The 23,888-nt window shown below is 37.6% G+C and overlaps 1 protein-coding gene across 4 annotated transcripts in view; it reads right to left on the reverse strand.

Moving 5' to 3' along the window:
- The window catches only part of RASGRF2 (Ras protein specific guanine nucleotide releasing factor 2), a 126,778-nt gene that overhangs the window by 73,927 nt on the left and 28,963 nt on the right, over window positions 1-23,888 (reverse strand). For all 4 annotated transcript variants that reach the window (XM_031603393.2, XM_090131231.1, XM_090131233.1 and 1 more), the window contains exons 2-9: window positions 19,369-19,475; window positions 9,871-10,018; window positions 9,202-9,291; window positions 7,634-7,887; window positions 6,435-6,514; window positions 5,744-5,937; window positions 4,097-4,206; window positions 1,203-1,321 (exon numbers count right to left, since the gene is read on the reverse strand). In XM_031603393.2, coding sequence (XP_031459253.2) covers window positions 1,203-1,321; window positions 4,097-4,206; window positions 5,744-5,937; window positions 6,435-6,514; window positions 7,634-7,887; window positions 9,202-9,291; window positions 9,871-10,018; window positions 19,369-19,475 — 1,102 coding nt within the window. The remainder of the gene's footprint in view (window positions 1-1,202; window positions 1,322-4,096; window positions 4,207-5,743; window positions 5,938-6,434; window positions 6,515-7,633; window positions 7,888-9,201; window positions 9,292-9,870; window positions 10,019-19,368; window positions 19,476-23,888) is intronic.

The raw sequence follows: 23,888 nt of genomic DNA on the forward strand, positions 1-23,888 counted from the left end.
GAGTGGCTGGAAAGCTGCCTGATGGAAAGGGACCTTGGTGTACTGATGGACAGTCGGCTGAATATGAGCCAGCAGTGTGCCCAGGTGACCAAGAAGACCAATGGCATCCCGGCTTGTATCAGGAATGGTGTGGTGAGCAGGAGTAGGGAAGTAATCCTGCCCCTGTACTCGGCACTGGTGAGGCCTTACCTCAAGTACTGTGTTCAGTTTTGGGCACCTCAGTACAGAAAGGACAATGAGATGCTGGAGCAGGTCAAAAGAAGGGCAACAAGGCTTGTGAAGGGCTTGGAGAATATGGCCTATGAGGAGAGACTGGGAGGAACTGGTGATGTTTCGTCTGGGGAAGAGGAGGCTGAGGGGAGACCTCATTGCTCTCTTCCAATATCTGAAAGGTGGTTACAGCGAGAAAGGGGTTGGTCTCTTCTCACAGGTGGCAGAACAAGGGGAAATGGCCTTAAGTTGCGCCAGGGTAAGTTTAGGTTGGATATTAGGAAAAACTTCTTTACAGAAAAGGTTGTTAAGCATTGGAATAAGCCCCCCAGGGAGATGGTTGAGTCACCATCCCTGGATGTGTTTAAAAACCATTTGAATGTGGTTCTCAGACATGAGATTTAGCAGAGGGTTGTTAGTTAAGATAGTATGGTTAGGTTGTGGTTGGACCTGGTGATCTTTAAGGTCTTTTCCAACCTGAGCTATTCTATAGTTCTATGATTCTGGCACTACGAATTTGAGCTGCTCCTGAAGCAATGATTAAAATGGGAATGACAGCTCTTTTCTTTCTTAGAAATCACTTTATCACTTTATCATTTGACAATATTTCAGGCTATTCATGCACTTTTGTCCAGGTGACGCATCAGCTGGCATTACCATTCTGACTGACCAGACAGCCCTGGTCTCTTTGGAGCTGTAGGTAATTACAACTGAAGATCACAGCCTATTTGGTGTCTAATAGTGTCCCATGGATGATTTACCATTACTATGCTGCTGTTTTTCATGGTTTCTCAATAAAACAGTACAGAAATGGGGCACAACTATAGTCTCAAATTATTTATCTGAGCATTTTTTAACTCATCCTACACAGTCATTAGACTTTAAGGATGTTACCTGTGCCCAGTGCAGTGACCTGCCCAATGATGGCAATGTGAACCCTGCTGTTTTAAATGCAATTATTTTCGTAGGTAGCTTTTAAAGAGAAGTCTTACCTTGGCGTATAAAAGTTTGACTAGTATCTAGCAATATATCACAGCCTTCTACTATTGTTCTTTCTATGGCCAGATTCTTCCGGATGTTTTCTGTGTCACTCACTTCATCATGCATCACCCTGTCAGACACAATACAATATGTACTTAAAACTCCCCAAAATATATCTTGCAATGTTTCATCTAATTTCATTTGCACTTTTGACAGTGTACACACAAAGAGTTGATAATGTCCTTTACAACACAAAAGATATATACATATAGTACATGACTAGTCCAGAGCAAGTTTCTTGCTTTGCTCTTCCTTCTTTCAAACCATTATTGTAATCATTTTTTTCAGCAGTGGAACCTATTTTGCCAGAGTTGTTCTTAGACTATTCTTGAACACATCTGACAGATGCCACCAAGATGAAAATTCTTCACAGCTGCTAAAAGAGTACTTTTTGATACTCACTAGCATCCACAAAACTGGAAATGTTTCTTAGTTCTTTGTGTTAGTTATATAACACATTTTAGACTCCTTGACCTTAGTTTTAGGTTCCTAATCTGTCTGCTTCATTTTAGGATTGAATGTACCATTCACTTCCTCATTTCTCCCTATCACAATCACAGCTCTAATGGTTCATCTCTTAATTTCTTCCTCTTCAATATCTTTATTGATGACCTGGATGAGGGCATAGAGTGCACCCTCAGTAAGTTTGCAGATGACACCAAGTTGTCTGGAAGTATCAATCTGCCTGGGCGTAGCGAGGCCCTACAGAGGGATCTGGACAGGCTCATAGCTGGGCTGAAGCCAATGGGATGAGGTTCAAGAAGACCAAACGTCGGGTCCTACACTTTGGCCACAACAACCCAGGCAACACTACAGGCTTGGGGCAGAGTGGCTGGAACACTGCGTAGAGGAAATGGACCTGGGGGTATTGATTGATGCTCAGCTCAACATGAGCCAGCAGTGTGCCCAGGTGGCCAAGGCCAATGGCATCCTGGCTTGCATCAGAAACGGCATTGCCAGCAGGAACAGGGAAGTGATTGTCCCCCTGTACTCAGCCCTGGTGAGGCTGCACCTTGAGTACTGTGTCCAGTTTTGGGCCCCTCACTGCAAGGAAGACATTGAAGCCCAGGAGCGGGTTCAAAGAAGGGCAACAAAGCTGGCAAGGGGTCTGGAGCACAGGCCTTATGAGGAGCAGCTGAAGGAGCTGGGATTGTTCTGTCTGGAGAAGAGGAGGCTCAGAGGAGACCCTACTGCTCTCCGTAACTACCTGAAGGGAGGTTGTAGTGAGCTGGGGGTTGGCCCCTTCTCTCGGGTAACTGGTGATAGGACTAGAGGGAATGGCTTCAAGCTGAGCCAGGGGAGATTTAGGCTGGACATTAGGAAATACTACTTCTCTAAAAGAGTGGTCAGGCACTGGAATGGGCTGCCCAGGAATGTGTGCAAGGAACTTTTGGACATTGTGTTGAGGGATATGGTTTAGTGAGAACTACTGGTTACAGGTGGATGGTTGGACTGGATGATCTTGTAGGTCTTTTCCAACCTTGGTGTGTCTGTGATTGTGTGATTCTTTTGTAAGTACCCTCTTACACAGAAAAGCAGTTTATTCCAAGACAGACCTTAACGCAGAAGCTTGTATGATATTGTGATGTTCCTGAACTGTGACTTGACTGTGCTGTCTCAAACCTACTCTTCCCTCACATGTACGATAAACAAGCCATAATGTTTTATATGGTCCATATTGCCTGCTTTGTGAGCAGAGGAGCATCAGTCAATTTGAGTCTCCACTTCTGAGCATTCAGAGATAAATTAATTAGATGAACTCTGACTTACGAGATGAAGATCAATGCTATTTGATCTGATTATACATATATACATATAACCCTACCCAAAGAAATTGGCTCTAAGGGGAAAGGAGGCATTACTTCTCTGCTTCAAATGGCCTCAAAATATGGCAGACCCTGCTTACAATGCAAGAAGCAAATGCAGCTACTTCTTCAAAAGGCTCTTCAAAAGAAGCCAGAGCTTTAAAAGGTGGTGGGCATGACATTTTAGCTGTCTGTACTGAAGATGCAGCAACACAAACAAGAAAAATTAATAAGCTCCAAACTAACAGGTAGTTTGTCCAACATAGCGACTGTGTCTTAAAGGCATCAGAAATCTGAACAGTCAAAAGAATGAAATTAACAAGAGCTATAAAGCAATTACGCATTTACAGCTACATATTTTACAGGGACTTTTTTGGTGAATACTCCAGATATTTAAGGCAGACATTCTTGTTCATGTAGCGTGTCTTTGTTCACAGCAGAAAGATTTGTTTCCTAGTGATAGCAACCAAATTTCTGCCTTGGCTGACAGAAAGAAGCATCTAAGATAGGCCTGGAGTTTCTGGGAAGATATTCATTTTACAGGCTTCTACAATGAGTACAAATTCTGATAGCTCCAGTTTGTTTAGCATTCTTTATAGCATATGTGATAATCAGTTATTTCATTAACACATGCAAACTTAACACGGATTGAGAACTTAGTACTTCTCAAGACCCTGACTGATCTCCAGCATTGCAGAATATTGAAAATGCCCTTTTAAAAAAAAACTGTGAAAAAACACATATATTTCTTTATATAAAGAAAATTGCTCATAACTCAAGGGTAGGTGGTTTCTATAGCAACTCTGTTCTCCCCTACCCAAAATACAAAGTACTTGTAGATTTCTGTTAAACGAAAGACTAGAAGAGTTTAAATATTACTATTTATTTCTTTGGTTTTCTGGACCTTGGTTCGGTTTTGTTCCTTTTCTTTGAAATAATTTGTTGAAAAAGAACAAAACCAAATCTTAAGAGACAAAATTCATTTTGCATTTCAGAGTCTTTGCTTCAGAATTATTGAATAAAAGCGTAGAAAGTCTCACCTTGAAAGTTCTTCTAGTTTGGATTTTGCAAATTCAAGGCTTTTTCGTTCAACATGTTCATGTGGTGTGTGAGCCAGGAGTTCATGAAGCGTTATTATGTATCTAGGAATCTTAAAACAAGTTAGGAATAGAATCAGTAAATCCTTAAAGAAATAATATTGATACTACTTTTTTTTTTTTTTTTTTTTTTAAATACAAGGTATTACGTTGGTCAAAAAAGTTCTGCAAACATTGTCTTTTTTAACAAATATCCACAGTGATAATAAGTGATAAATGATAATATATACAGCCAAACATGACTGCCAAAATACTGAACTTTTTGGTCACAGAGGCTGCATATGTGTGGTACATTTTCAGTCTGAGGAAACATAAGTTCAATTCAGTACTGTATGAAAAAAATTCACATCAGAGACAGTGATAAATATAACAGTGAATTTCTTATTTTCTTGCTGCTATTCAAGTGTCAACATAGAAAATTTTCAAAACATTCTGGGAGATCCATATACACCTTACTAAAATTGCAATAGGTTGCAAGCATCTAGATTTTTTACAAGCCAGGTGGTGAGGAAATAATTCATATTGTACTAGTGGACACTGAAGAACATGCAAGATTTGACAGTTAAAGGCCAAATAGCAGCACAACGATCCTGATTCACTTTGTCATCACTTAAAGGACATTCATGAATGCTAAACAAAAGCAAGTGATCCTGCAGTACTATTTATCTTTAAGAATAAGAACCATTTAGAAAGTGGAGAGATGCTTTCTTCTATGGTGAAAACATCTGCATCACAACATTATTCATCACATATCAATAGGACCCTCTCTCTCTCCCCTCTAAAATCCCAAGGTATTTTTAAGTTCAATCAAAATTTCCCAAACTTTATGATATACAAGCTGGACGCTGAACAAATTCACTGTTAGAGACAGCAATGGCCTCCTAAGTAGGATAACAGGGCTGACTAATTCTAACACAATGGCAGTGACCCTTTTTTTTGAGGGGGGAACTCCATTTGCCAGTTACCGAACAAACTGCTGGGATTCACCATTGACATGGTAAATAAACTTTTATGTCAAACATAAAAGTTAAAAAACCATCACACGCATGTTTCAAAGACTTTTGATAACAGCTGCAAATAATTAATCCAGACAGATCAACAGAAAATAACATAAGGCTAATGAAGTTTTCAAATACTTCTGCTGTATATTTTTTATTTTCTAAAGACCAGGTCACTGAAGAGCAAAAGTAGGAAGAGAATATGTATTTCTCCTAGAATGCTTGTGATTGCTCTAACTTGTTGTACCAGCTATATTACCCCTGTCTGGACTGTTGCATATTCCTGCAGCAGGTCAGAAGTCAAGAATTTGTTGCTCAACTTTTCCTTTTTTGTTCTTTTGGTCCTAGTCCTCACCCAACATTCTCCTTGCATACATACAGGATTCTTAATAGATTTGAGTCATTGTAGTTGGAGAAAAGATCTCTATAAGCACTTTCTGTATAATAACGAAATACATAAAAACTAAATTAGTTTGCATGAGACTACTTTTACTTAAGCAAGAAACACCTTCTATCAATCATGATTTCAGTAACACAAAATGATTCAACAAAACATTAAAAACAAAGAGTGAAAAAAATGTACAGAGACTACCTGAAACATGGGGTAAGTAAGGAAAGTTTCCAGCATTCGCCCCTCACATGCTGGGTTGGCTTCATATTGCTTCAAGAGTTTGTCAAAATCTCTGTTTTGCTTACAGTTTGCCAGTACTTGTAGACTATACTGATGATTCCGAACAAATTCTTGATATATGTTCAGCATTGGCAGCAGAATGTCAAATAAGTCAGCTAGAAAAAGTCAAGAAATGCTTTTTTTCCAGCTATCCATGTCTTGGAATGTATTTTAAAAAAATATATATATATATATATTATGTTTTATGGAAGTGAGTTACTGCAATCAGTTCTGTTTCCAATATATTCAGAAACATTATATTTGGTTCTTTCACCTGTCAAAATATAGTTGTTCTGATGAGTTAATAACCAGATAATTTCACTGAAAATGCAGGGGCCTCTGTATAAACAATGCTCAGGATCGAGGCTAAAACAGAGGAATTCTCATCTGGATATCAGGAGTGTTATACTACTGCCCAGATGGTACACTCACTACTACACCAAACCACACGATACTAGCTCTACTCAAAAAGGACACTATCATTAAAAAAGAAAAAAAAGAAAGAAAAAAAAAAACTCACAGCAATTTAAAAAATAATTACAAAAATTGATAAAGTAAAATAACTTGTAGAAATACTGTAAAAAATACAATAGTAGAAAATACAGCAACTTACCTAGAATTAAGGTAGGCCAATTAGCAATCCTTGCTTTTAAACCTTGATGAAATATTTCATGAAGAAACATGATTGTTTCACTGAAAAACAAGTATTTAAAGAAACAAAAAAGACAATTCAGGTCTATTTGCCAATTTATAATTCACAAAGAAGCATTTCTTCTTGTTTACTGGTGCATTTTTCATTTCAGTAGGAAAAACAGAAGACAATTATTATTATTATGGAAGTAAACAATTCATTTTATTATACTGTTTAGATTTTTTAGTGCAGTATCTTTATAAAATACATAGTAATTACCATGGAAAGCAAATCTTAATTGCTTAATCTTTTAAATAAAAGAATCTATTAAATAGCATATTCCACATAGGTTAATGACTAAGTGTTCCAAGAACATCTCTGACAATATATCAATAGTTTTAGAAAACTGCCAGTGGCAGTTATAGGTATTCTCACAGTACTCTTCAAAATATGAAGCTGAGCACCTTTCTATAATGTGAACTCTGAACAGCGCTGTACTTGAGCTCATGTGATCAGCAGAAGAAGCTTTAGAGTCATCCCTACGGTAAGTGAAATCATGAAGAGTTCAGTGATCATGAATGAGATGTTATGAAAGGAAAGTCTGTCTCATAACTGAAGAAACAAGTTGTTCTCTTAGAAGTTTGGGGCAGTCTTGGACGCAGTCCCAATCCTGTATCAAATTCTATATGGCTGCTGGCTTGTTTTTACATACTCGTTATAATAGCACTAGGATGCTTAATGCAAAGAACAACTCTTTTTTGCTGGATACGAAAAGACAAGCAAGAGAAAAGAAGCCTCCTTAGGCATGACAATAGAAAATAGAAAATATGACATACTCATCCTCAGGGTCTTATCTGAATCATATGAGGCCACTAAGTACAATTTCACTTTTTTAAAGAGAAAAGGAAACAGGAAAGGTGACAGAAAATTTAAGAGAGTTACTCAATAAGGCATTATTTGTGTTTTCCTTCCTCTAGCACACAGAGTGTAAGGAGGCAGATATGACTAAATGGCTTCAAACAGAATCACAGACTTACCTCTTACCCCAAGGGAATGAGGTCCAACTCAGACACATTACTTATATCACAACAAACAAACAAAAGCAAAACTTCATTACTACAAATACAGACAGAATGAACAGGAGTGGTCAGAGGAACCTCCAAAAGCAAAAATAAACATACCTATTAAGGAAAATGCTACTGACATCATCATGACTGATAGGTGGCTTCTTTGAACTTGCAGCCATTCTTAAGGGCCTCAGAAAACAGTTCACAAGAACATAAAGTTGATGCACATATTCAGATTCGGCTTCAACCATGTTAAAAACTATCTGATTCCTTTTTCTCATACTTTCTGCGTGGGGAGAACAAATATAATCTTGGACAATAGTCTTCCATTTTCTTCTACATAACCAGCCTCTCATAAAGCTCTGAACCTAAAAAGGAACCAGGCAGAAAAATAGATGAGAAAAAAACTTCCATGACTATTTTTAAGTTCCTCTCTCAATAAATAGCCTTTTACATGAAAAGCCTCTGTCAAAAAAATCTGTTGTCCTCTAGAATATTACTGATCTATAATTGTTCCTTAATAATTCTTTTAGGTATCTATTTTTAATATAAGTCCTACAAACATTTTCTAATATTCATAATATGTGTTGCTCAAAAATTGCTTGAAAAGATAACGTGTACACAGCAAGATTTTATTACAGTCTCAAAAGTTCAATCTCTTTCTATCATCACAATTATCCTACACACAGATTGTTTTAACTCCTTTTATCTCTCCTTACATATTTATCACTTTCTTACACCACCAATCATATTGTGCAATGTTTTTGTGTAAGGGATTTCAAGACAGACTTCAATATTAGCATTGACATAATTCTGAAAAAGCTGCTAAGCTGTTTGGTTTCTTCTTTATACAGATATCACTTATTGTTTGTATCTAAAGCTACACACACATTTTAATAGCAGATACCTAGACGAGAAATACTACCCAGAAAAGGTAGGTTTGGGGTGTTCTTACAATGATTTTCTATGCTACAGAAAAACCTATTTAAGCATAATATCCACTGAAGTTACAAATGGATTAAACATCTACTTCTGGTCACAGAAAACTTCAGTTGCCCTGACCTTGATGTGACAACCATTTGTCTTGAAAGAGAAATGGAAAAATTCACTGATAACAGTTTACACTGAATAAACAACTTTTTTTTTTTTTAAAAAAAAGGCCCAACTGTCAAAACAATGAAGATGTAGAAGGCAGTGAATCAGAATCAGAACTCTCCGTGTACGAAAAGAGACAGTTCTGACTTTATTACAATGAAAAAGAATATTCACATAAGGGTACCAGCTCAGTATTGACCCTGACTCAGACTACCTGAAATGGTTAGTGAAACTAAATCCATGCAGCAGAAAAGAAATTATGTAATCTGAGAGACTGAGCACTGTGAAAATTTGGGTGACAAATAAAGGACCACATCTTCAAGCATGATTTCCATTTATACTGTATCAGGATTTATAAGAAATACACTATGGAAAATAACTATGGAATAAATACATCTTTGAAAAATAGAAATTGATATAATTGAAGTAGTTTGAGTAGGCAAAAGATATCTTGTTAGTTGAGTGAGCTTAATTAAACAGTAACCAAAGACAAAACTAGTGGAAAACAAAACAAGACAGACTAAAATAGAAGTAAACCTCCCCCATTCCATTTTTCTCCTCTCAAACACAGAGTGGTGCGTGTTTACCTTTTTAATTTTTTTAATATCTGGATCCTCGTCTTCCTGGTTGCCTTGATAAGGTCGCATTCTTTCTTTTGTTTTATTTAGAGCTATAATCTGATAAAAACAACCATTCATTAAATGCTTTTTCAATGTAATGAAATTCTTTCTTATTAAACTAATAGAAAAATAATTTCTTTATCTTCTAAGGCTCATCTTAACGTTTGATTAAGCTGCACAGAATGACAAGCATATATTTGGTCACAGGGACATAAATACAGTTCTCAGGAAACAAATAAGGCTCTTGATCCAGATGGAAAAAGAACCAGAAGACAGCTGGTTCTCCTCTAAAATGAAATGTGCATTTCACACCCCCTCAAATCTGTTGCATCAAAACTGCAACAAAACATCTAATAGTGAAATAGAGTAGTTTGGACCAAACTCCTTGTTCAAAGACAGGTAGAAAATAATATCATCAATGGCATTCATATTGCAAAGCAACATGTAATCTTGAACTCTCTGACAAACTAGTAATCCAGTCAGTATACCAGTCCATAATACTTGTAAGAAAAAAGCCTAGCCAAGGATTCATAGGAGGAATATTATATATTGATTCACAAAAATTACAGAAATATTGAAAATTATTATAATGCACACAGGAAAATATTACAATTTATTGATTACTGTGTCACATACTTCTGATTTAAGTCTTTCGATTTCTGTGTCTTGATCTTCAAGTTGATGTCGAAGCTGATTGGCTGCAATCTTTTCAGTCTCTACAATTTGGACAAGATGAATGTACTTCTGCATCAGTACTTCCCTTTCAATCAGAATATCTGAATAACTAGAAAGGAAAACAATTAATTCAGTAAAAACATTCTCTTTCATATACATTTCTGGGATAGTGACAGGAATTACAAAAATGACAAGAAATCAGGAAAAAAATCTTTGTTTTGTCTAATATATAATGAAAAGCTTGATCACAAATCATCTACAGCTACAGAATGTTCAATAATCTTTTCAGATGTAGAAGCGTACCAAATCTCCCTTGAGCAAGACAACAGCACTCATCTTTTTAAAAGCTTCCAATTCCCAGGTTTAGCTCAAGAATTCTCTTCAGTCAAATTCTTTAATTATTTTAAGGGCTGCTTTTTCCTTCTGTTACTTGGGGACATATGTATACAGCATTTAGCATCTCAGGTGAAATGCTTCTCATTCTCTCTGTCTTTACAGAAGAACTCCCATCATAATCCTCAACACCGTTATTTTGCTTTGCTAATACCTACTTCAGTGTTTCATTCAAATAAGTTTATTTAATCTACTTAGTAACAGGAACAGTGGTATCAACCCTTTCTTATAACTCTTAGCTGACAAATCATCAACTTCAGGTAAAGAAAAAATCAGACCTTCTTCCGTAACATCTTAATCAGACTGGTATTTCATGTGATTCAATCTCTCTGACAAAGACAATTTAAATGTGCAGAAAAAGCACAGTCCTATGAAGTGCCTGCTTACTGGAAAACGATTCAGTAAAATCTACAGACACATGCAGCCTATTTACCTAGGTCTCAAGGAGACTGTTCCTCTGAGAGTCAAATAATTAGCCACTCATCCTAATTGACTTGTGTGGTTGACACACTGGAGCAAATGGATGCCATCCAGAGCAATCCTGACAGATTTGAGAGATGGGCTCTCTGTGAAGCTCATGAAATTCAACAAAGCCAAGTTCAAGGTTTTACACATAGGTCAAAGCAATCTCAACCACAAGTTCCAGATGGGCAATGAGCAGTCCAGGAGCAGCACAGAGAAGAAGGATTTAGTACTGGTGAATGAAAAACTGAGCATGAGCTGGCTACGGATGAAAAACTGAGCATGAGCTGGCTATGTGTGCTTGCAGCACAGAAAACTAAGTGAACCAAGTGTATTCTGGCCTGCATCAAAAGAAGGGAAAAAGAGCTGATCCTCCACCTCACTTTCATGAGACACAATCTAGTATTCAGCTTTGGGACCCCAAAACAAGAAGGACGTGAACCTGTTAGAGCTGGTTCAGAGGAGTGCCAGAAGCACGACCAGAGGGCTGGAGCACCCCTCTTATGAAAAAAGGCTTACAGAGTTGGTGTTGCTCAGCCTGGAAAAGAGAAGGCTCTGGGGAGACCTCATTGCAGCCTACAGTATCTAAAGGGGCCTACAAGAAAGCTGAGGAGGGACTCTGGAGGTGTTCAAATCTGGGCTGAATGAGTGCAGTGTGAGGTGTCCTTGTCTGTGGCAGGGTGTTGGAACTACATGACCTGCAAGGTCCTTTTCTACTCAACATATTCTACAGATCCGATTTGTAAAGACAAAGACCAAATTGCAAAAACACGGGGGAACCTTTGGCAAAGGATCTTTTATTATTTTATGATCTATAATCAATCACTGAAAATGCTGACTATCACATCCTTCCTACTGTCATGTTACTACAGGATTTGATGGAAGGAATTTTTGGATTGCATGTGCTTTCCTTCTAAACTTCTTTCTACTTGCTACAGCATTTATTTTTATTTTATTTTATTTTTGCTATTAGATGCTGCTTCAAAAACGTAACAATGTGCATCCTCTCTGGTTAATCTTTTTTTCCCCTATATATTTATAGCTAATTCAATCAGTATAACTTCAGTTACACATTGCAGGGGCAAGCTATTTAGTACAGCTATTAAATTGACTGGTTAACCTGGAAAGGAAACCTAGATTTAAAATAGTTAGCTATCATAAAGTTTTTCCTCTTTGAATAGATTATGAGAAGGATAAAAAGTGAATTCAGTTCCATTGCATTTATTTTTATATTTTAACTACTGCAAAAGTAAAAAGTAAATGGCCAGAAAAGGGCACTGAACATCTCTTCCAAAAGATAAAATATAATCCCTGAAAAAATGTATAATGGAGGAGTACATACGTCTTTTGTGGAATAAACAGTAATAAAGTATGAGATTTAGTGCTTTACAGATGTTTGCTAATTATCTTTTTGGCTTATAAGAATTCAGCTTTTCCAGAAAACACAGTTCTCAATCTCCTTGCACTTTAAGAGGCATGATAAGAAGTGTCTGAGTTAGAAATACAGATAGCACCTGCACATTTACAACCATTAAGAGGTGTTACAGTGATAAAAGTAAATGTAACTGAAAAGAAAACATAGTTCCTACTACTTACACCATCAAGTAATTCACATTTAATACAAAGAGCAGCCTTTTCTACCCAGAACAAGACCCAGACAGGTGACAAACCCTTTTTTTGGATCTCTCCTTTTCAAAATTGTCTTTCCTTCTTTCACTACAAAATGTTTCCAAATACAGAACTTGACAGATTTGGATTTGCTTTTATTTAAGGCCAGAGAAAATATCAAGATGTAGAACCTTGAAGAGTGAACAATTCCTGCAGTCTTAACTGACATAAAATTCAAGAGTAGTAGTACATACAATATTTTTTTGTCTTTTTGCTATTTTTATTTTCTTCCTTTAGGGGAAGAAATTTCAACAACATTTTTCAAGTTCTTAAAATGCGTTAAGCTATCCTTCTGCAGTCTTGCTTCATAAGGCCATAAGAACTTTACAACAAAAGATTGATGTTTTAAAATTTTTTTGAGATGCATATAGACTATTTTGCCTAGCTAGGGTTTTGACTGCATAAAACGTCAGTCTCAGGATAGAAACCAAATACTTCATTCACTCCCATAATTGGTAGTACAAAGAAGGTAATTAGAACAGCCTATGCAACTACAGTAACTTCAAATGGGCTAGCCATTTACCTTCTCAAATCACTTGCTCTGGGAAATGAAAATTACAGGATTTTGTAATAAACTTTACTTAATTCCAACAGTACTTTTCTCTGCATTTCTCATCCATCTCTACATTGAAGAGTTAGATATAATGCTTAAGTCGCTATTCTGTGTATCAAGCATAATCTCTGGAGCCTTCAAAGACAGCACAGTTTCACTAGCAAATCAGCAGGCTTTTAATTAATTACATATGTATACAAAATCCGTTAATAAAGAAAATGATACCAAAGCCTTCAACTGTCAAAAAAAGATAAAAAATTCATAAAACAACATGTGAACAGCCTGGATCTAGTTCTCTCATTTAGGTACTGCTTCAAAGAAAAAAAACCAACTGTGCTGAACCATAGTTTTCTGCAGAATGGTATTTATAGAGAGAAGTAATTCTGTAAGTTTTTAATAGTAAGTAGCAAGAAAACAGATCTACTTGAGAGGTGTCTCATTATTAGGAACTCCCTTTTCTCATAGCAGATAAAGGCTTCAGTTTGCTAGCTGTTAAAAACTACATAAGCAGCCAAAAGGACTAAGGTTCTGGCAGTGAACCTTGTCAGAAATACTTATGGTCCTATCCAATCACCCTAAAGATCTGAAGTGCAGAATGCAACTCCATCAACTCTTTGTGAAAAGCAGGCAAGATGGCTTTGGAGGTATGACATACAAAATAAACTGCATGTACATCTGCCCATATGAACTATCTTCAAGCAGCCTTGGTCTCCTCATCAAAGGAGAAACAGCTTCCAGACAAGGTTTGAAGTTTACTGTCTTATTAGCAGTCACATTACGGATGGTAAATGTTAAAACAGAATCTACGTAATCCATTGCTATGACTGCAATCAATGTGGCTTATGAGACCACCTGTACATAAGTACTGTTGACCTTAAATGAACTTCTGAAGATACAAGATTCCAAAGACAATCAATGGCTTTCAGAGTTTATAGAGCTGTGGCTTACTGGAAGATATAAAAGTAAAATGGGCTTTCAGATACACATGCACAAATGTTTAGAAAGACTGTAAAAACAGTGTCTGTTGATTTCCAGTCATGCAAGTGGGAAATGGCACTTGGACTATGAATGACTACAGTAGTCAAGATGGAGAGAATGGCATAGCAGGACTGTGTGACATATTCAGAAACGTGGTTAATCTGCATCCCAAATGGCTCATTATTTTTAGTACAAGACCATTCAAATTGAGATATGAAAATAAAAACTGGAACATAGACTCTTAAAAAGGTAGACCCAACAGCCACTGAAAGCTCTGTGCACCCAAGCTATGGTGTTGCGGAATGGCTTTCTTTTGGACAATAGGTATGCTGGAGGGTAATGCCACCCTCTCATGGGACAATGAGACAATCCTGAAAACACATTTCATTGATCAATGCAGTATCCATCAAATTCCAAAACATAGGGCCCACTACAACTCATACTAAAAAGGAAGCTGTTTCAATTGTCCGAGCACTCCTTTATTCAGGAAAATCTGGCTGAAGGAATTAATCTGTAATGAACTCAAATAGAGAGGTATGTTACCCCAAAATGCAAAAACAGGTCAGAATTCAACAGCAGCTATGAAGAACAGACCAAATACAAAGGGAACATACACACCCCTGAGCTGAGGATTCACTGAGCTCCTGGGAACTTGCAACTAATATCTCTTGGAGAGGGGGAGACTGGTGAAAATGCAAATATTTACTTAGAAAACAACTACCGCACCAATCACCTAGACAGCCATAATAACAATAAATAATGTCTGCCTCTGGAGTTTTGTGTCTATCTAATGTGCTGTGTACTAATGTGGAAATGACAGAAAAGGGAAACACAATAGGAACCCATCTACCGAGATGAAGAAGTCCCCTTAATGGGCTAAAAAAGTAGTTTGCAGCAGCACTAAGATGTCTGCTCCAGGAACACAGCCCTCCAGGGGGAGAAGACAGACTTCTATGTGCAAGGAGCATAGGTGATGCCATCCTCTCTGGTTCAATGTCTAAGAATAGGAATGTTAGGGTGTGTGATAACAGACTAATTTTAACAAATGCAAATAACCTAAGCAGATAAATGAGCCCCTTGGCCTGGCTACTCCCACAGCTATTGCAGGAGACCAATCATCCCATAAAAGGTCATTCGCCACAGGAATGGCCAAAAGCACAGGCAGGGAACACCAGTGACCCAGTCAAGAAAAAAACTGCCAGCTTCTGTCACCAGCAGGAGTCTCATCGTCAGTAATGTTGTCTGGCTGTGCGCTACCCTGATCAGCACAGTATGCTCTATCTTGTCAGTAAACTCAGTTTTTAACTCTTTGCCTGAGTGAGGAGACTGTACACATGTTCATGGAGCTCTAAGTGCCAGCAGCTGGGGCAACAGGCAATATGACCCTGTGTGTCTGCAGTTTCAGGAGAGCAGGAGTGTGTGTATATGGTGTGGGTGTGCATGTTCAGGGTGTGATCGCTACTGAGTGTCAAGCCTCACTAGCCAGTGGGTCAGATTAGCCCCTTGGAATTGATATTGATGAGTCTGCAAGACTGGAATCACCAGAGAGTTCGTGAGATAGCTTCTGGAGGTCAGAGAAGACCCAGCTCAGCTACTGGGAAGACCACAAGGTTGGGTGACTGACTGATACATGTATTTGCATGTGTGACTTCTGGAAATGAGCTTCCCACAAGCTAGTTAACAGCTAGGCTCAGTGCATAAGCTCAGATACAGGAAACCCTCACCTCTGAATGAGGGGGACTGAAGGCTCGCAGCTGGAGAGGGACTGAGGGGCTTTGGGTCATGCTTCCAATTGCTAGCAACGGAGGAACAAGGAACCAGGGCCAGTTCCTGAGCAGACAGGTTCCTGTGTGCCAACAAGACTGAAGAGTAAGTCTTTTCCTTGAGCACTGTGGATTGGATGGCATATCATCGGTTTAAACAGCAACCCAGCTGGAAGAAACACTCCACTCTTTTCCCCCACATAGCTTTTCCAACCAAGTGCTTCCCATTCCTTTGAGTGGTGAACACAGGTGTATTGTGTGGATGTGTAGTAAACAGAGAACTGAGATAGATTAAAACTATGTTGGCAAAAAATATGAAAAACGTCATTGCTTTTAGTGCAAATCAGTTTCCCAATTAAGTTTATGCTTGTGGCAGCATGAGGGAAGGGCTGGCAAAGGCGTGGGAAAGAACAGCTGACTTATGAAAATGACAGCTCCTTCCAGCAGCAGTGTAGGCTTGTACAGGTATAAAGCATATGTGAAACTGCAGTCTGGGTACTTAACTCAAGATTTCCAAATAAGCTAGAGTAGAAATTTGACATGTACTTCATACAATAAAAAAAGAAAAACAGAAAAAAAAGAAAAAATACCTAACAGGATTTCAGCTAAGTGAAAAAAAAAATTAAAACCAAAGAAGAATAGTAAAGAAGATAAAAAAAAACCATCAGTCACAGTCTATTGACAGAGAAATATATTTTCAAAAGGGGCCAAGTTCTGGAACAAAAGCCCAGGACAGAAATCCCAGAAGCAGTCACAGACAGAGGAGCCAGTGGTTGCCAAGAATAAATCCCCCAGTCGAGAAACTCCAAAAAGCTAAACCTTTCTCTGTCACTCTGAATATTACTGAAAAGTCAAAACACTGTGAATTGAAACAAAATGAAAAGAGGTGAAAAATGGGTATGAACATGGAGCTCACACTGAAATGAGTCCCAGTAGAATATACTGAATTGCATACACCATTGTAAGATCATAAACCATCCATTCTCAGATGAGGAGGAGGTACTGTGGAGGGGAGCATAAGCACTGCAGCATCTAGCTGCAGCACACAAAAGCATGTCAGCTCTCGAAGACTGTACAGTACTCCCCAAGTGATAAGCAGCAGCATCCCACCACAGCAAAATCTTCCAAGAAACAAGGGACATGTTTATCCCTTCACATCAGGAAATGCTTTAATTAATAATTAGCATTCAGACAAAATATCTAATACTCAAAGAGGGTTGCAGTGTGTACTGCGATGGAAAGGCTTATTTTTTCAACTGTAAATTAGATAAAACATGCAAGAGACTCTTAAGACTGCCAATGTGCATTTTGCAAAACGTCAGGGAAAGCAGTCCAAAAAGTCACATTTTGTATGCATCAATCAAAAAAAACCCAAAACAAACGAACAAAAACCACCAAAAACAAAAACCAACAACAATGAAACAAAAAAGGAAAAGCAACTCACTCCTGTTTTGTCTCACCTAAAACAGGAATTATCACAGCTACTGATTACAAAAGGACCCTCCAGAAAGTAAATGAATATTTCTAACATATTCGCACACAACAAGATATTCCAGGCTTTAATTTAAAGGAATGAGCAATGTTCTTAATATCTCTTCAATTTTTTTACCTAAGATAGCCAAGATACTGAAAGAAGTATCTTCAAAAGGCAACACAAACTGTCATTTAGCAGTTCAAAACAAAACTGTGAGGGAAGGGTCATAAATGTCTTATGCTAGTCTCAGACAAGCAGTAACACTCAAGCAGTTGCTACGGCTTGTCCCCATATGTCAAAAATATAGACAAATTCAAACAAAAAAGTCCACATTGGTGACACAGGGAAAAAATAATCCTTAAGACAACACTGTTTTATTTAAGATGGCAAGAAAAATCTTAGGTAATAGCCTAAAACTATTACCTTTCACTTTATCTTTGGTAAAATGCTTAAATAACTAGGTGTGTAACCACAAGTCTTTTTTGCTAGGCACAACTTAAAGCAAATAAAAGTAATTTGCACACAAGCGAGAAAGCATTAGAATAACAGTGCAAAAACAGTACTGTCTTATGCTGTGTGTTGAGCAGCTAAATTTCGACACAATTTTTGTCACTTATTGGTATTCTGTCAAAATAAGAATACTAGAACATGAAAAGCAATGTTAGGTCCTTGGAAGGCCTTGCCAAGAAATATTGAACCAATGGAGAAAAGCACATTCAAAATCCCCCAGATGACACAGGGCCCTGAGAATATCCCTCATAGTCCATGTCCATAGTTCCAAGTTATTATAGCTGTCACTTCAGACAATAGGTGCAAGTAACAATTCAAGATTAGCTTCTTCTGAAAAAATATGTCTGTGTTTTCATTTGTATGTTATTTAAGGTTGGTTTAATATTTTGCTAACTGCTGCCCTGGAAATTCATATGGGATGTGTTTATGAACTGAACCGTCCAATAAGAAATTTTAACTCAGTGTTGTGAAGCTCTTCTTGCATATGTGCCTTTTACACCAGGCAATAAGCTAGAAGAAAATTCTCAGAATAGGGAACACACTGTAGGATCCTGCTTACCCTGAATGCCCTTACCAGAAAGCAAAAAATTCAGTCTCCTTTAATCATAAATTACAGCAGAAATCAATAACAAGTTGAACAATTCTCCTTAATAACACGGGTGGTATGGGAAGAAACTCCAAAACCTGATAGCTTCTCAGTTCCTGAAATGTGTTGTTCACTGGCAGGGCTACTGTGCAAAATTTGGCTCATCTAGTACCACAATCCAACAGGTGCTCCAAGAAGGAGCAAACCCTGTTCAGTTAGGCAGCAATACTAAGAAAATGGTAAAGATCCAAACAGTAGATGTCTAGAGGACATAAGGGCTAGAGCTTCAGAGACTAATTTCAGAAGATGTAAATTAAATGCTGCTATCTGGTGTTTTTCATTTTTAGACACATAGCACAATCTCTTTCATTTACATGGCTAAGTTGTAAGCAACTCAGAAACTGTCTCCTTTCTCAAAGTGTTACCATGGTAGAGTGGATTAGCGGAGGTTAGTGTATAAGAGAAGAGGCTGGAGAAAGTGCATTTCAACAGACATTTGCCTCTGCAACCCATTTCTCAAACCTTCAGTTGGCTCATTTTCAATTATACTGTAAACCTTGAATGCTACCCAATCAGACTTTTTCTCAGGGAAATAATTGCATGTCTGGAACTATTAACATGCCCCCTTTCAAAAGATACTGTTCAGAGCTTCAATTTAAAGAAGAATTTTTTTTCATTATGCTATAGCAAAATGATGGTTTGGTCTCCTTTTTCTTACATTTACTCCTTAGTAAGAGCTTTTGAAGAAACATTTGTTTCTTCATTTGGCAGATCACTTATTTCTTCATGCATATAACTCACTTTACTTTTAAGAGAGACTTATCCTAGAAGCTGTTCCTAATAAGAGGGTATCCTGTAGAAAATTTCATCTAGAATACAATCACTTGCAAATGATAAAATACAGCTTTGTAAGCATGAACTGAAGAAAGCATTTATTTTTAAAACATCTGTAAATTGCAAGTAATACACATCAAACACATTGTAAAATGTATTTCTATTTTAGAAGGTGAATTTAGATTTTCAAATTATTATCGGTAAGACAGAGGTGAAGATTAATGATCAAGTTTCATACCTAGCCTGGTGAATAGCTTCCACCCATTCATCTCCATCACCTTCATCCTCACAACGGAGCTCCAGTGGCTTCTGCCCTTCGTGGCCAAATAGAACAGTAAAGTAATACTGCAAATGAAAATGAGAAGAAAAAAATATTTAGAAATGCTTAAATAAAAGAGCTATATAAAGAATCTGTCTTTTTAAACTCAGCCCAAACTGTTTCCAGCCTGTGATTATATGTTTTATGCTATTAGTCGTGAAACATGGATTGAAATTGAAACTGTAACATATTCCCCTGCGAATCAAGGTAGTAGCTTTCATGATACTTACAGTAAGTTATCATTCTTAAGATCTCACATACAAAATAACAGAATGTAATTCCTTTAGAAGTTTCTACAGTCGCATACAATAGTGTTACTGTCAGAGAGTATCTGTAGTTCTTTTTTCCTTGCATTTTTTTCAGCTAACATTGTCCTTGTATGCCATCATAGGATACCAAAGCTGGTGATACCAACACTTCATCACAAGACTGTGCACTTGGTGTAGATAATTTCTTCATTACTCCAGAAGAACAAGAAAAGTGTCCCTTCGTATTTTTCACACTCCAAAAACATTTTTCCTTTTTTTCAAGATGCCTCAACCATAATTATCATTACAGCATATTTTGTGTTCGTAAGAAAATACTCCTCACAGAAGAAGTGTCATATTTTTTTTGATGGCCTTTTCATGTGAAGGATTTTGCCCATGGTATGTTCTGTGGAATGCACAATTTCAGGAAATTTTTTTTCCTCCTTTCAGAATTTAGTAATACCACTAATAATATCTATAGCTAGCAGAACCTGAGAAGATCATCACCTATTTCAAAACTCATTTCACAAGGGTACTTGCAGTCTGGTAGCAAACAGCATTCCTGCAATTTAGATGAAAATAAGTGAGAAAATATTCTAATTAAGCACACACCTTTAACTTCAGTAGGTGCCTTGACTGCAGCCATAATGTAGTCAGTTGTTTCACAGACAGATTTACCTGTGTTGGATCTGAACCTACACAGAGCCATCCATCTGTTAGGTTGTGTGATTCAGGAGGTCTCGGAGAAAAGCATCTCCATATCAGATCATTCAGTTGTCTTCATTATCTAAAATTTCTCAGTTCCTCTTCCACCATCATCCCCATTAATAGAAAACTGACTGTAACCACATGGAAGCAGTTATTTTCCAGGTCCTAACAGCAAATTTCAAACTCACACCAGTTAGCAAGTGAGGTATGTAATTTACTTTCTCCCACCACTCCATCAGCTATTGCTTACAGCAGTTTAGTAACCTGAAGTGATGTCAACAAACATTCTGCTTTCCTTGTCAAACCCACATTTCAACTGAAAATACCCCTCTGAGCCAAGCGCAATGGTGGAGGTTCAGCACACAAAAACCAATTCAGAATTAACAGCTATTTCCAGGGCAAGAGGAACACAAGCACAGAAAGAAACAAAGGGATGAAATTTTACCTACAGAGAACTGGCTGCGGATATTTATAATCAAAATTTACAATGAATTTTGTCCATACAAAAAGAGAGAGGGTTTCATCCATTCATTGAGCCCTTATGAAACATCTGGCAGCCTGCTGTGCAGGCGCAGAGCATGCACAGCATGCACAGAGCCCAGAATGAATTGTATTCACTACTGGCACGATGGCTGTGTGCACACCTGTGCTTTTATCTAGGTTTGTGCCTGGGGGCCTCACATTTACAAAACCCAGCTGTTTAGGTGCTTCTGACTACAACTCTATGTTTAACTTCATTTTAGATAATGTGAGTACATAAAATGACATTCCACAAAGAGAAATGTATTTCCCCATGAATTATATTATTTACTAAAAATTGTTAAATGTATACAACATGCTTTTCATACAGAAGATCACAAGTAACACAGGATTAGCAGCAGGCAATCAAAACAAGCAAGGCAAGGCAAAATAAGCAGAAGCACTCACATTTAATAGGTTACAAAAAGAAAGTTTGGCCCAGATCAGCTAGTTTTCTGAAAGAAAACTACTCTCATTTACAGCCAAGAATCAATAAATCATTCAAAGCACAACCCCGCTAAACTGTGAGTTTCCTAACGATGTATATCCTTTAAATCTGAATGCCTTGCAACTAAATAAGATGATGACATCCATAAGATTTTCCATATCAATAACTTTCATGATAAAGCAGCGTAGTTTAATACAACCTGCAAGATGGAAAAAAGTGCAGCAGAATTACATACAAATGTGCTTTGTTTATAGACTGATGTAGTCTTTCTCTTAAAGTATATTTAAAGATATATCACACCAATCAGTGCTGTATTTTATGTAACAAGTTATTTGTGATTCACAAAGCTGCTAACACATATGAAATGAGAAGAGATAGAAGTATAGACAAGAATGGGATTTAATCCCACTGTGTTCAAGTAGAAGTAAAAAACAGCACTGCAGTCCTCCCTATCCCTTATCCCTTTAGAAGTCATCTAATTCAGACCTCATCTGAGCAAGATCTTCAGTGATCTCATGTTACAGAATTTAGACTTCGAGGTATGCAGTTATTATGGTGACAGGCACGATCTAAATGCTTTTCATTAGACCAGGAAAATGCACAAATTTCAAACTTAAGAGGGCTACTGCCAAAGGACTGGACTCAATGAAAATAAAAACTAAATTATAAAAGGCATTTGTTTCCATAAGCTGCTTTTAAAAAATTGTCACCTAACTGCTTCATCCCATGTGGATGTGTGGAGTACTGCACTCCAGCATGAGTGTCAATTATGACTTGATTTAGCCCAAAGTCAACTCTACAGTTAAGTAAAGTATAACATACTCCCAAAGACAATCTCTACATCATGCTTGAATTCTAACTCTCCTCTAACATTTCTCAAGCAGTAAATAACTTACTGCAAGAAAATGATGGCATCATTGATGTTTTACTGTATTTTCGGCACTTTTCTGTAAACAACCTGTATTCCTGATGTGATGACAGTACATATCCACTACAGGACACATTAACACCGACTACCAGTATCATCATTTATCATGTCTCTTGGACTAGCAAGTAGGCATTCATGTTTCAAAACAAACCCATGGTTTGGTTGGACTTTTTTTTACTCCTTCAGTCTCATAGAAGATAAAACAAACATTCTGCATTTTTCTATAAAGCATATACATCCATTTCATTTTAAGGTGTCTTTTCAATATTCATGTATGCGCAACTGAAATACAAGCCTTCATCTTAATACAAGCATATTTGGATAGGGAAGTTCCCCAAAACACAGCCTGAATAAATGAGAGAAAGTTATTTCCATTTGCATAAATTTGAAGGCACTGTCTTGACTGACCGTGAAGGAAAGAAAAACAGGAGCAAGATGCATAAAGAACGTTACTGTGCCAGCTTGTACCTACCACTACTCAAAGTTCCTTACTGTGGTGAGAATGGAAGATTATGCAGTGAGATGATCAGTGCCTCTGCTTCAAAGAAGTGACCAGAGCAAGAATAAGACAGGAAGTACTTCACCGGAGCATTTAGTGTACTTGTTATTATGCTGAACTCTCCACTGACAGTGTAATACATATATACAACTTCTTAAAATCCCAGACAATAGCTGTATTCAAAATAAGACAGCAAAAGATTTAATGTTCCTGTTCCTAAGGGGAAAAACAAGCTTTACTCTGGAGGGGCGGGGGGGAATCAAAGAACAACAGAAAACATGCCCTGTATAAACACCACTTTCGCAGCACACTAGGTCAATTCTCCATCAATACAAACACCCTTAAGACTAAATTTCTCAGCAACGGCATGCTGTTTCCCTTGTGACTGACATGAGCATTTGCTGTTTATGAAGTGAGAGTCACACAAACACAGACACATTACTCCCAACAAACAGGGACAGTCCCACAGTTCACTCTTCTCTCCATCTCACATGGAATCCGCAAAGGACATCTCCACTTTGTCACCTGGCAGCTCATCAACACACTTATATCATCTGTTTACTCCTTTCCATCCCCTACTATTGCAGCAATCTGAAAAGTCTTTTCCATCAGTATATTACTACTGCTGATGCTCAGAAAGGAAGCAACAATTCCAAGTTACAGAAAGATGAGTGGACCAAGAAGAACAAGTACTTATCTTCACACAGATGTGCCGTTACACAGCACAGACTGAACAGCTATTCCCACAGATGATAACACTGCTTGACATCTCCTACTATAAGCTCCTGTGTCCAATTCCTTGAAGATTTTGGTCAGCTTTCATGCCTGGATAGACAAATTCATACTGGGTAAAGGATGCACATGCTTTTGGTACTTATCCTTTCATCAGCATGGTATAAAAAACATTCAAATTATGTTTGTACGAACTCCAAGATGACTACCAAATCTTTAATATTGTGGGCTTGTAAATAATAGCAGTATGGCAATACTTGCCTGTGAACTGCTTGTCCCTAAACTTTCCTTACTGAACAAAATCATTCTCTCTGTAACATACTGTTTTTAGAACTTGAGTATGGAGTGACCTAATGC

Source organism: Phasianus colchicus, chromosome Z (assembly GCF_987193195.1).
Source record: "Phasianus colchicus chromosome Z, bPhaCol1.hap1.1, whole genome shotgun sequence".
In the NCBI taxonomy this organism is placed as follows: domain Eukaryota; kingdom Metazoa; phylum Chordata; class Aves; order Galliformes; family Phasianidae; genus Phasianus; species Phasianus colchicus.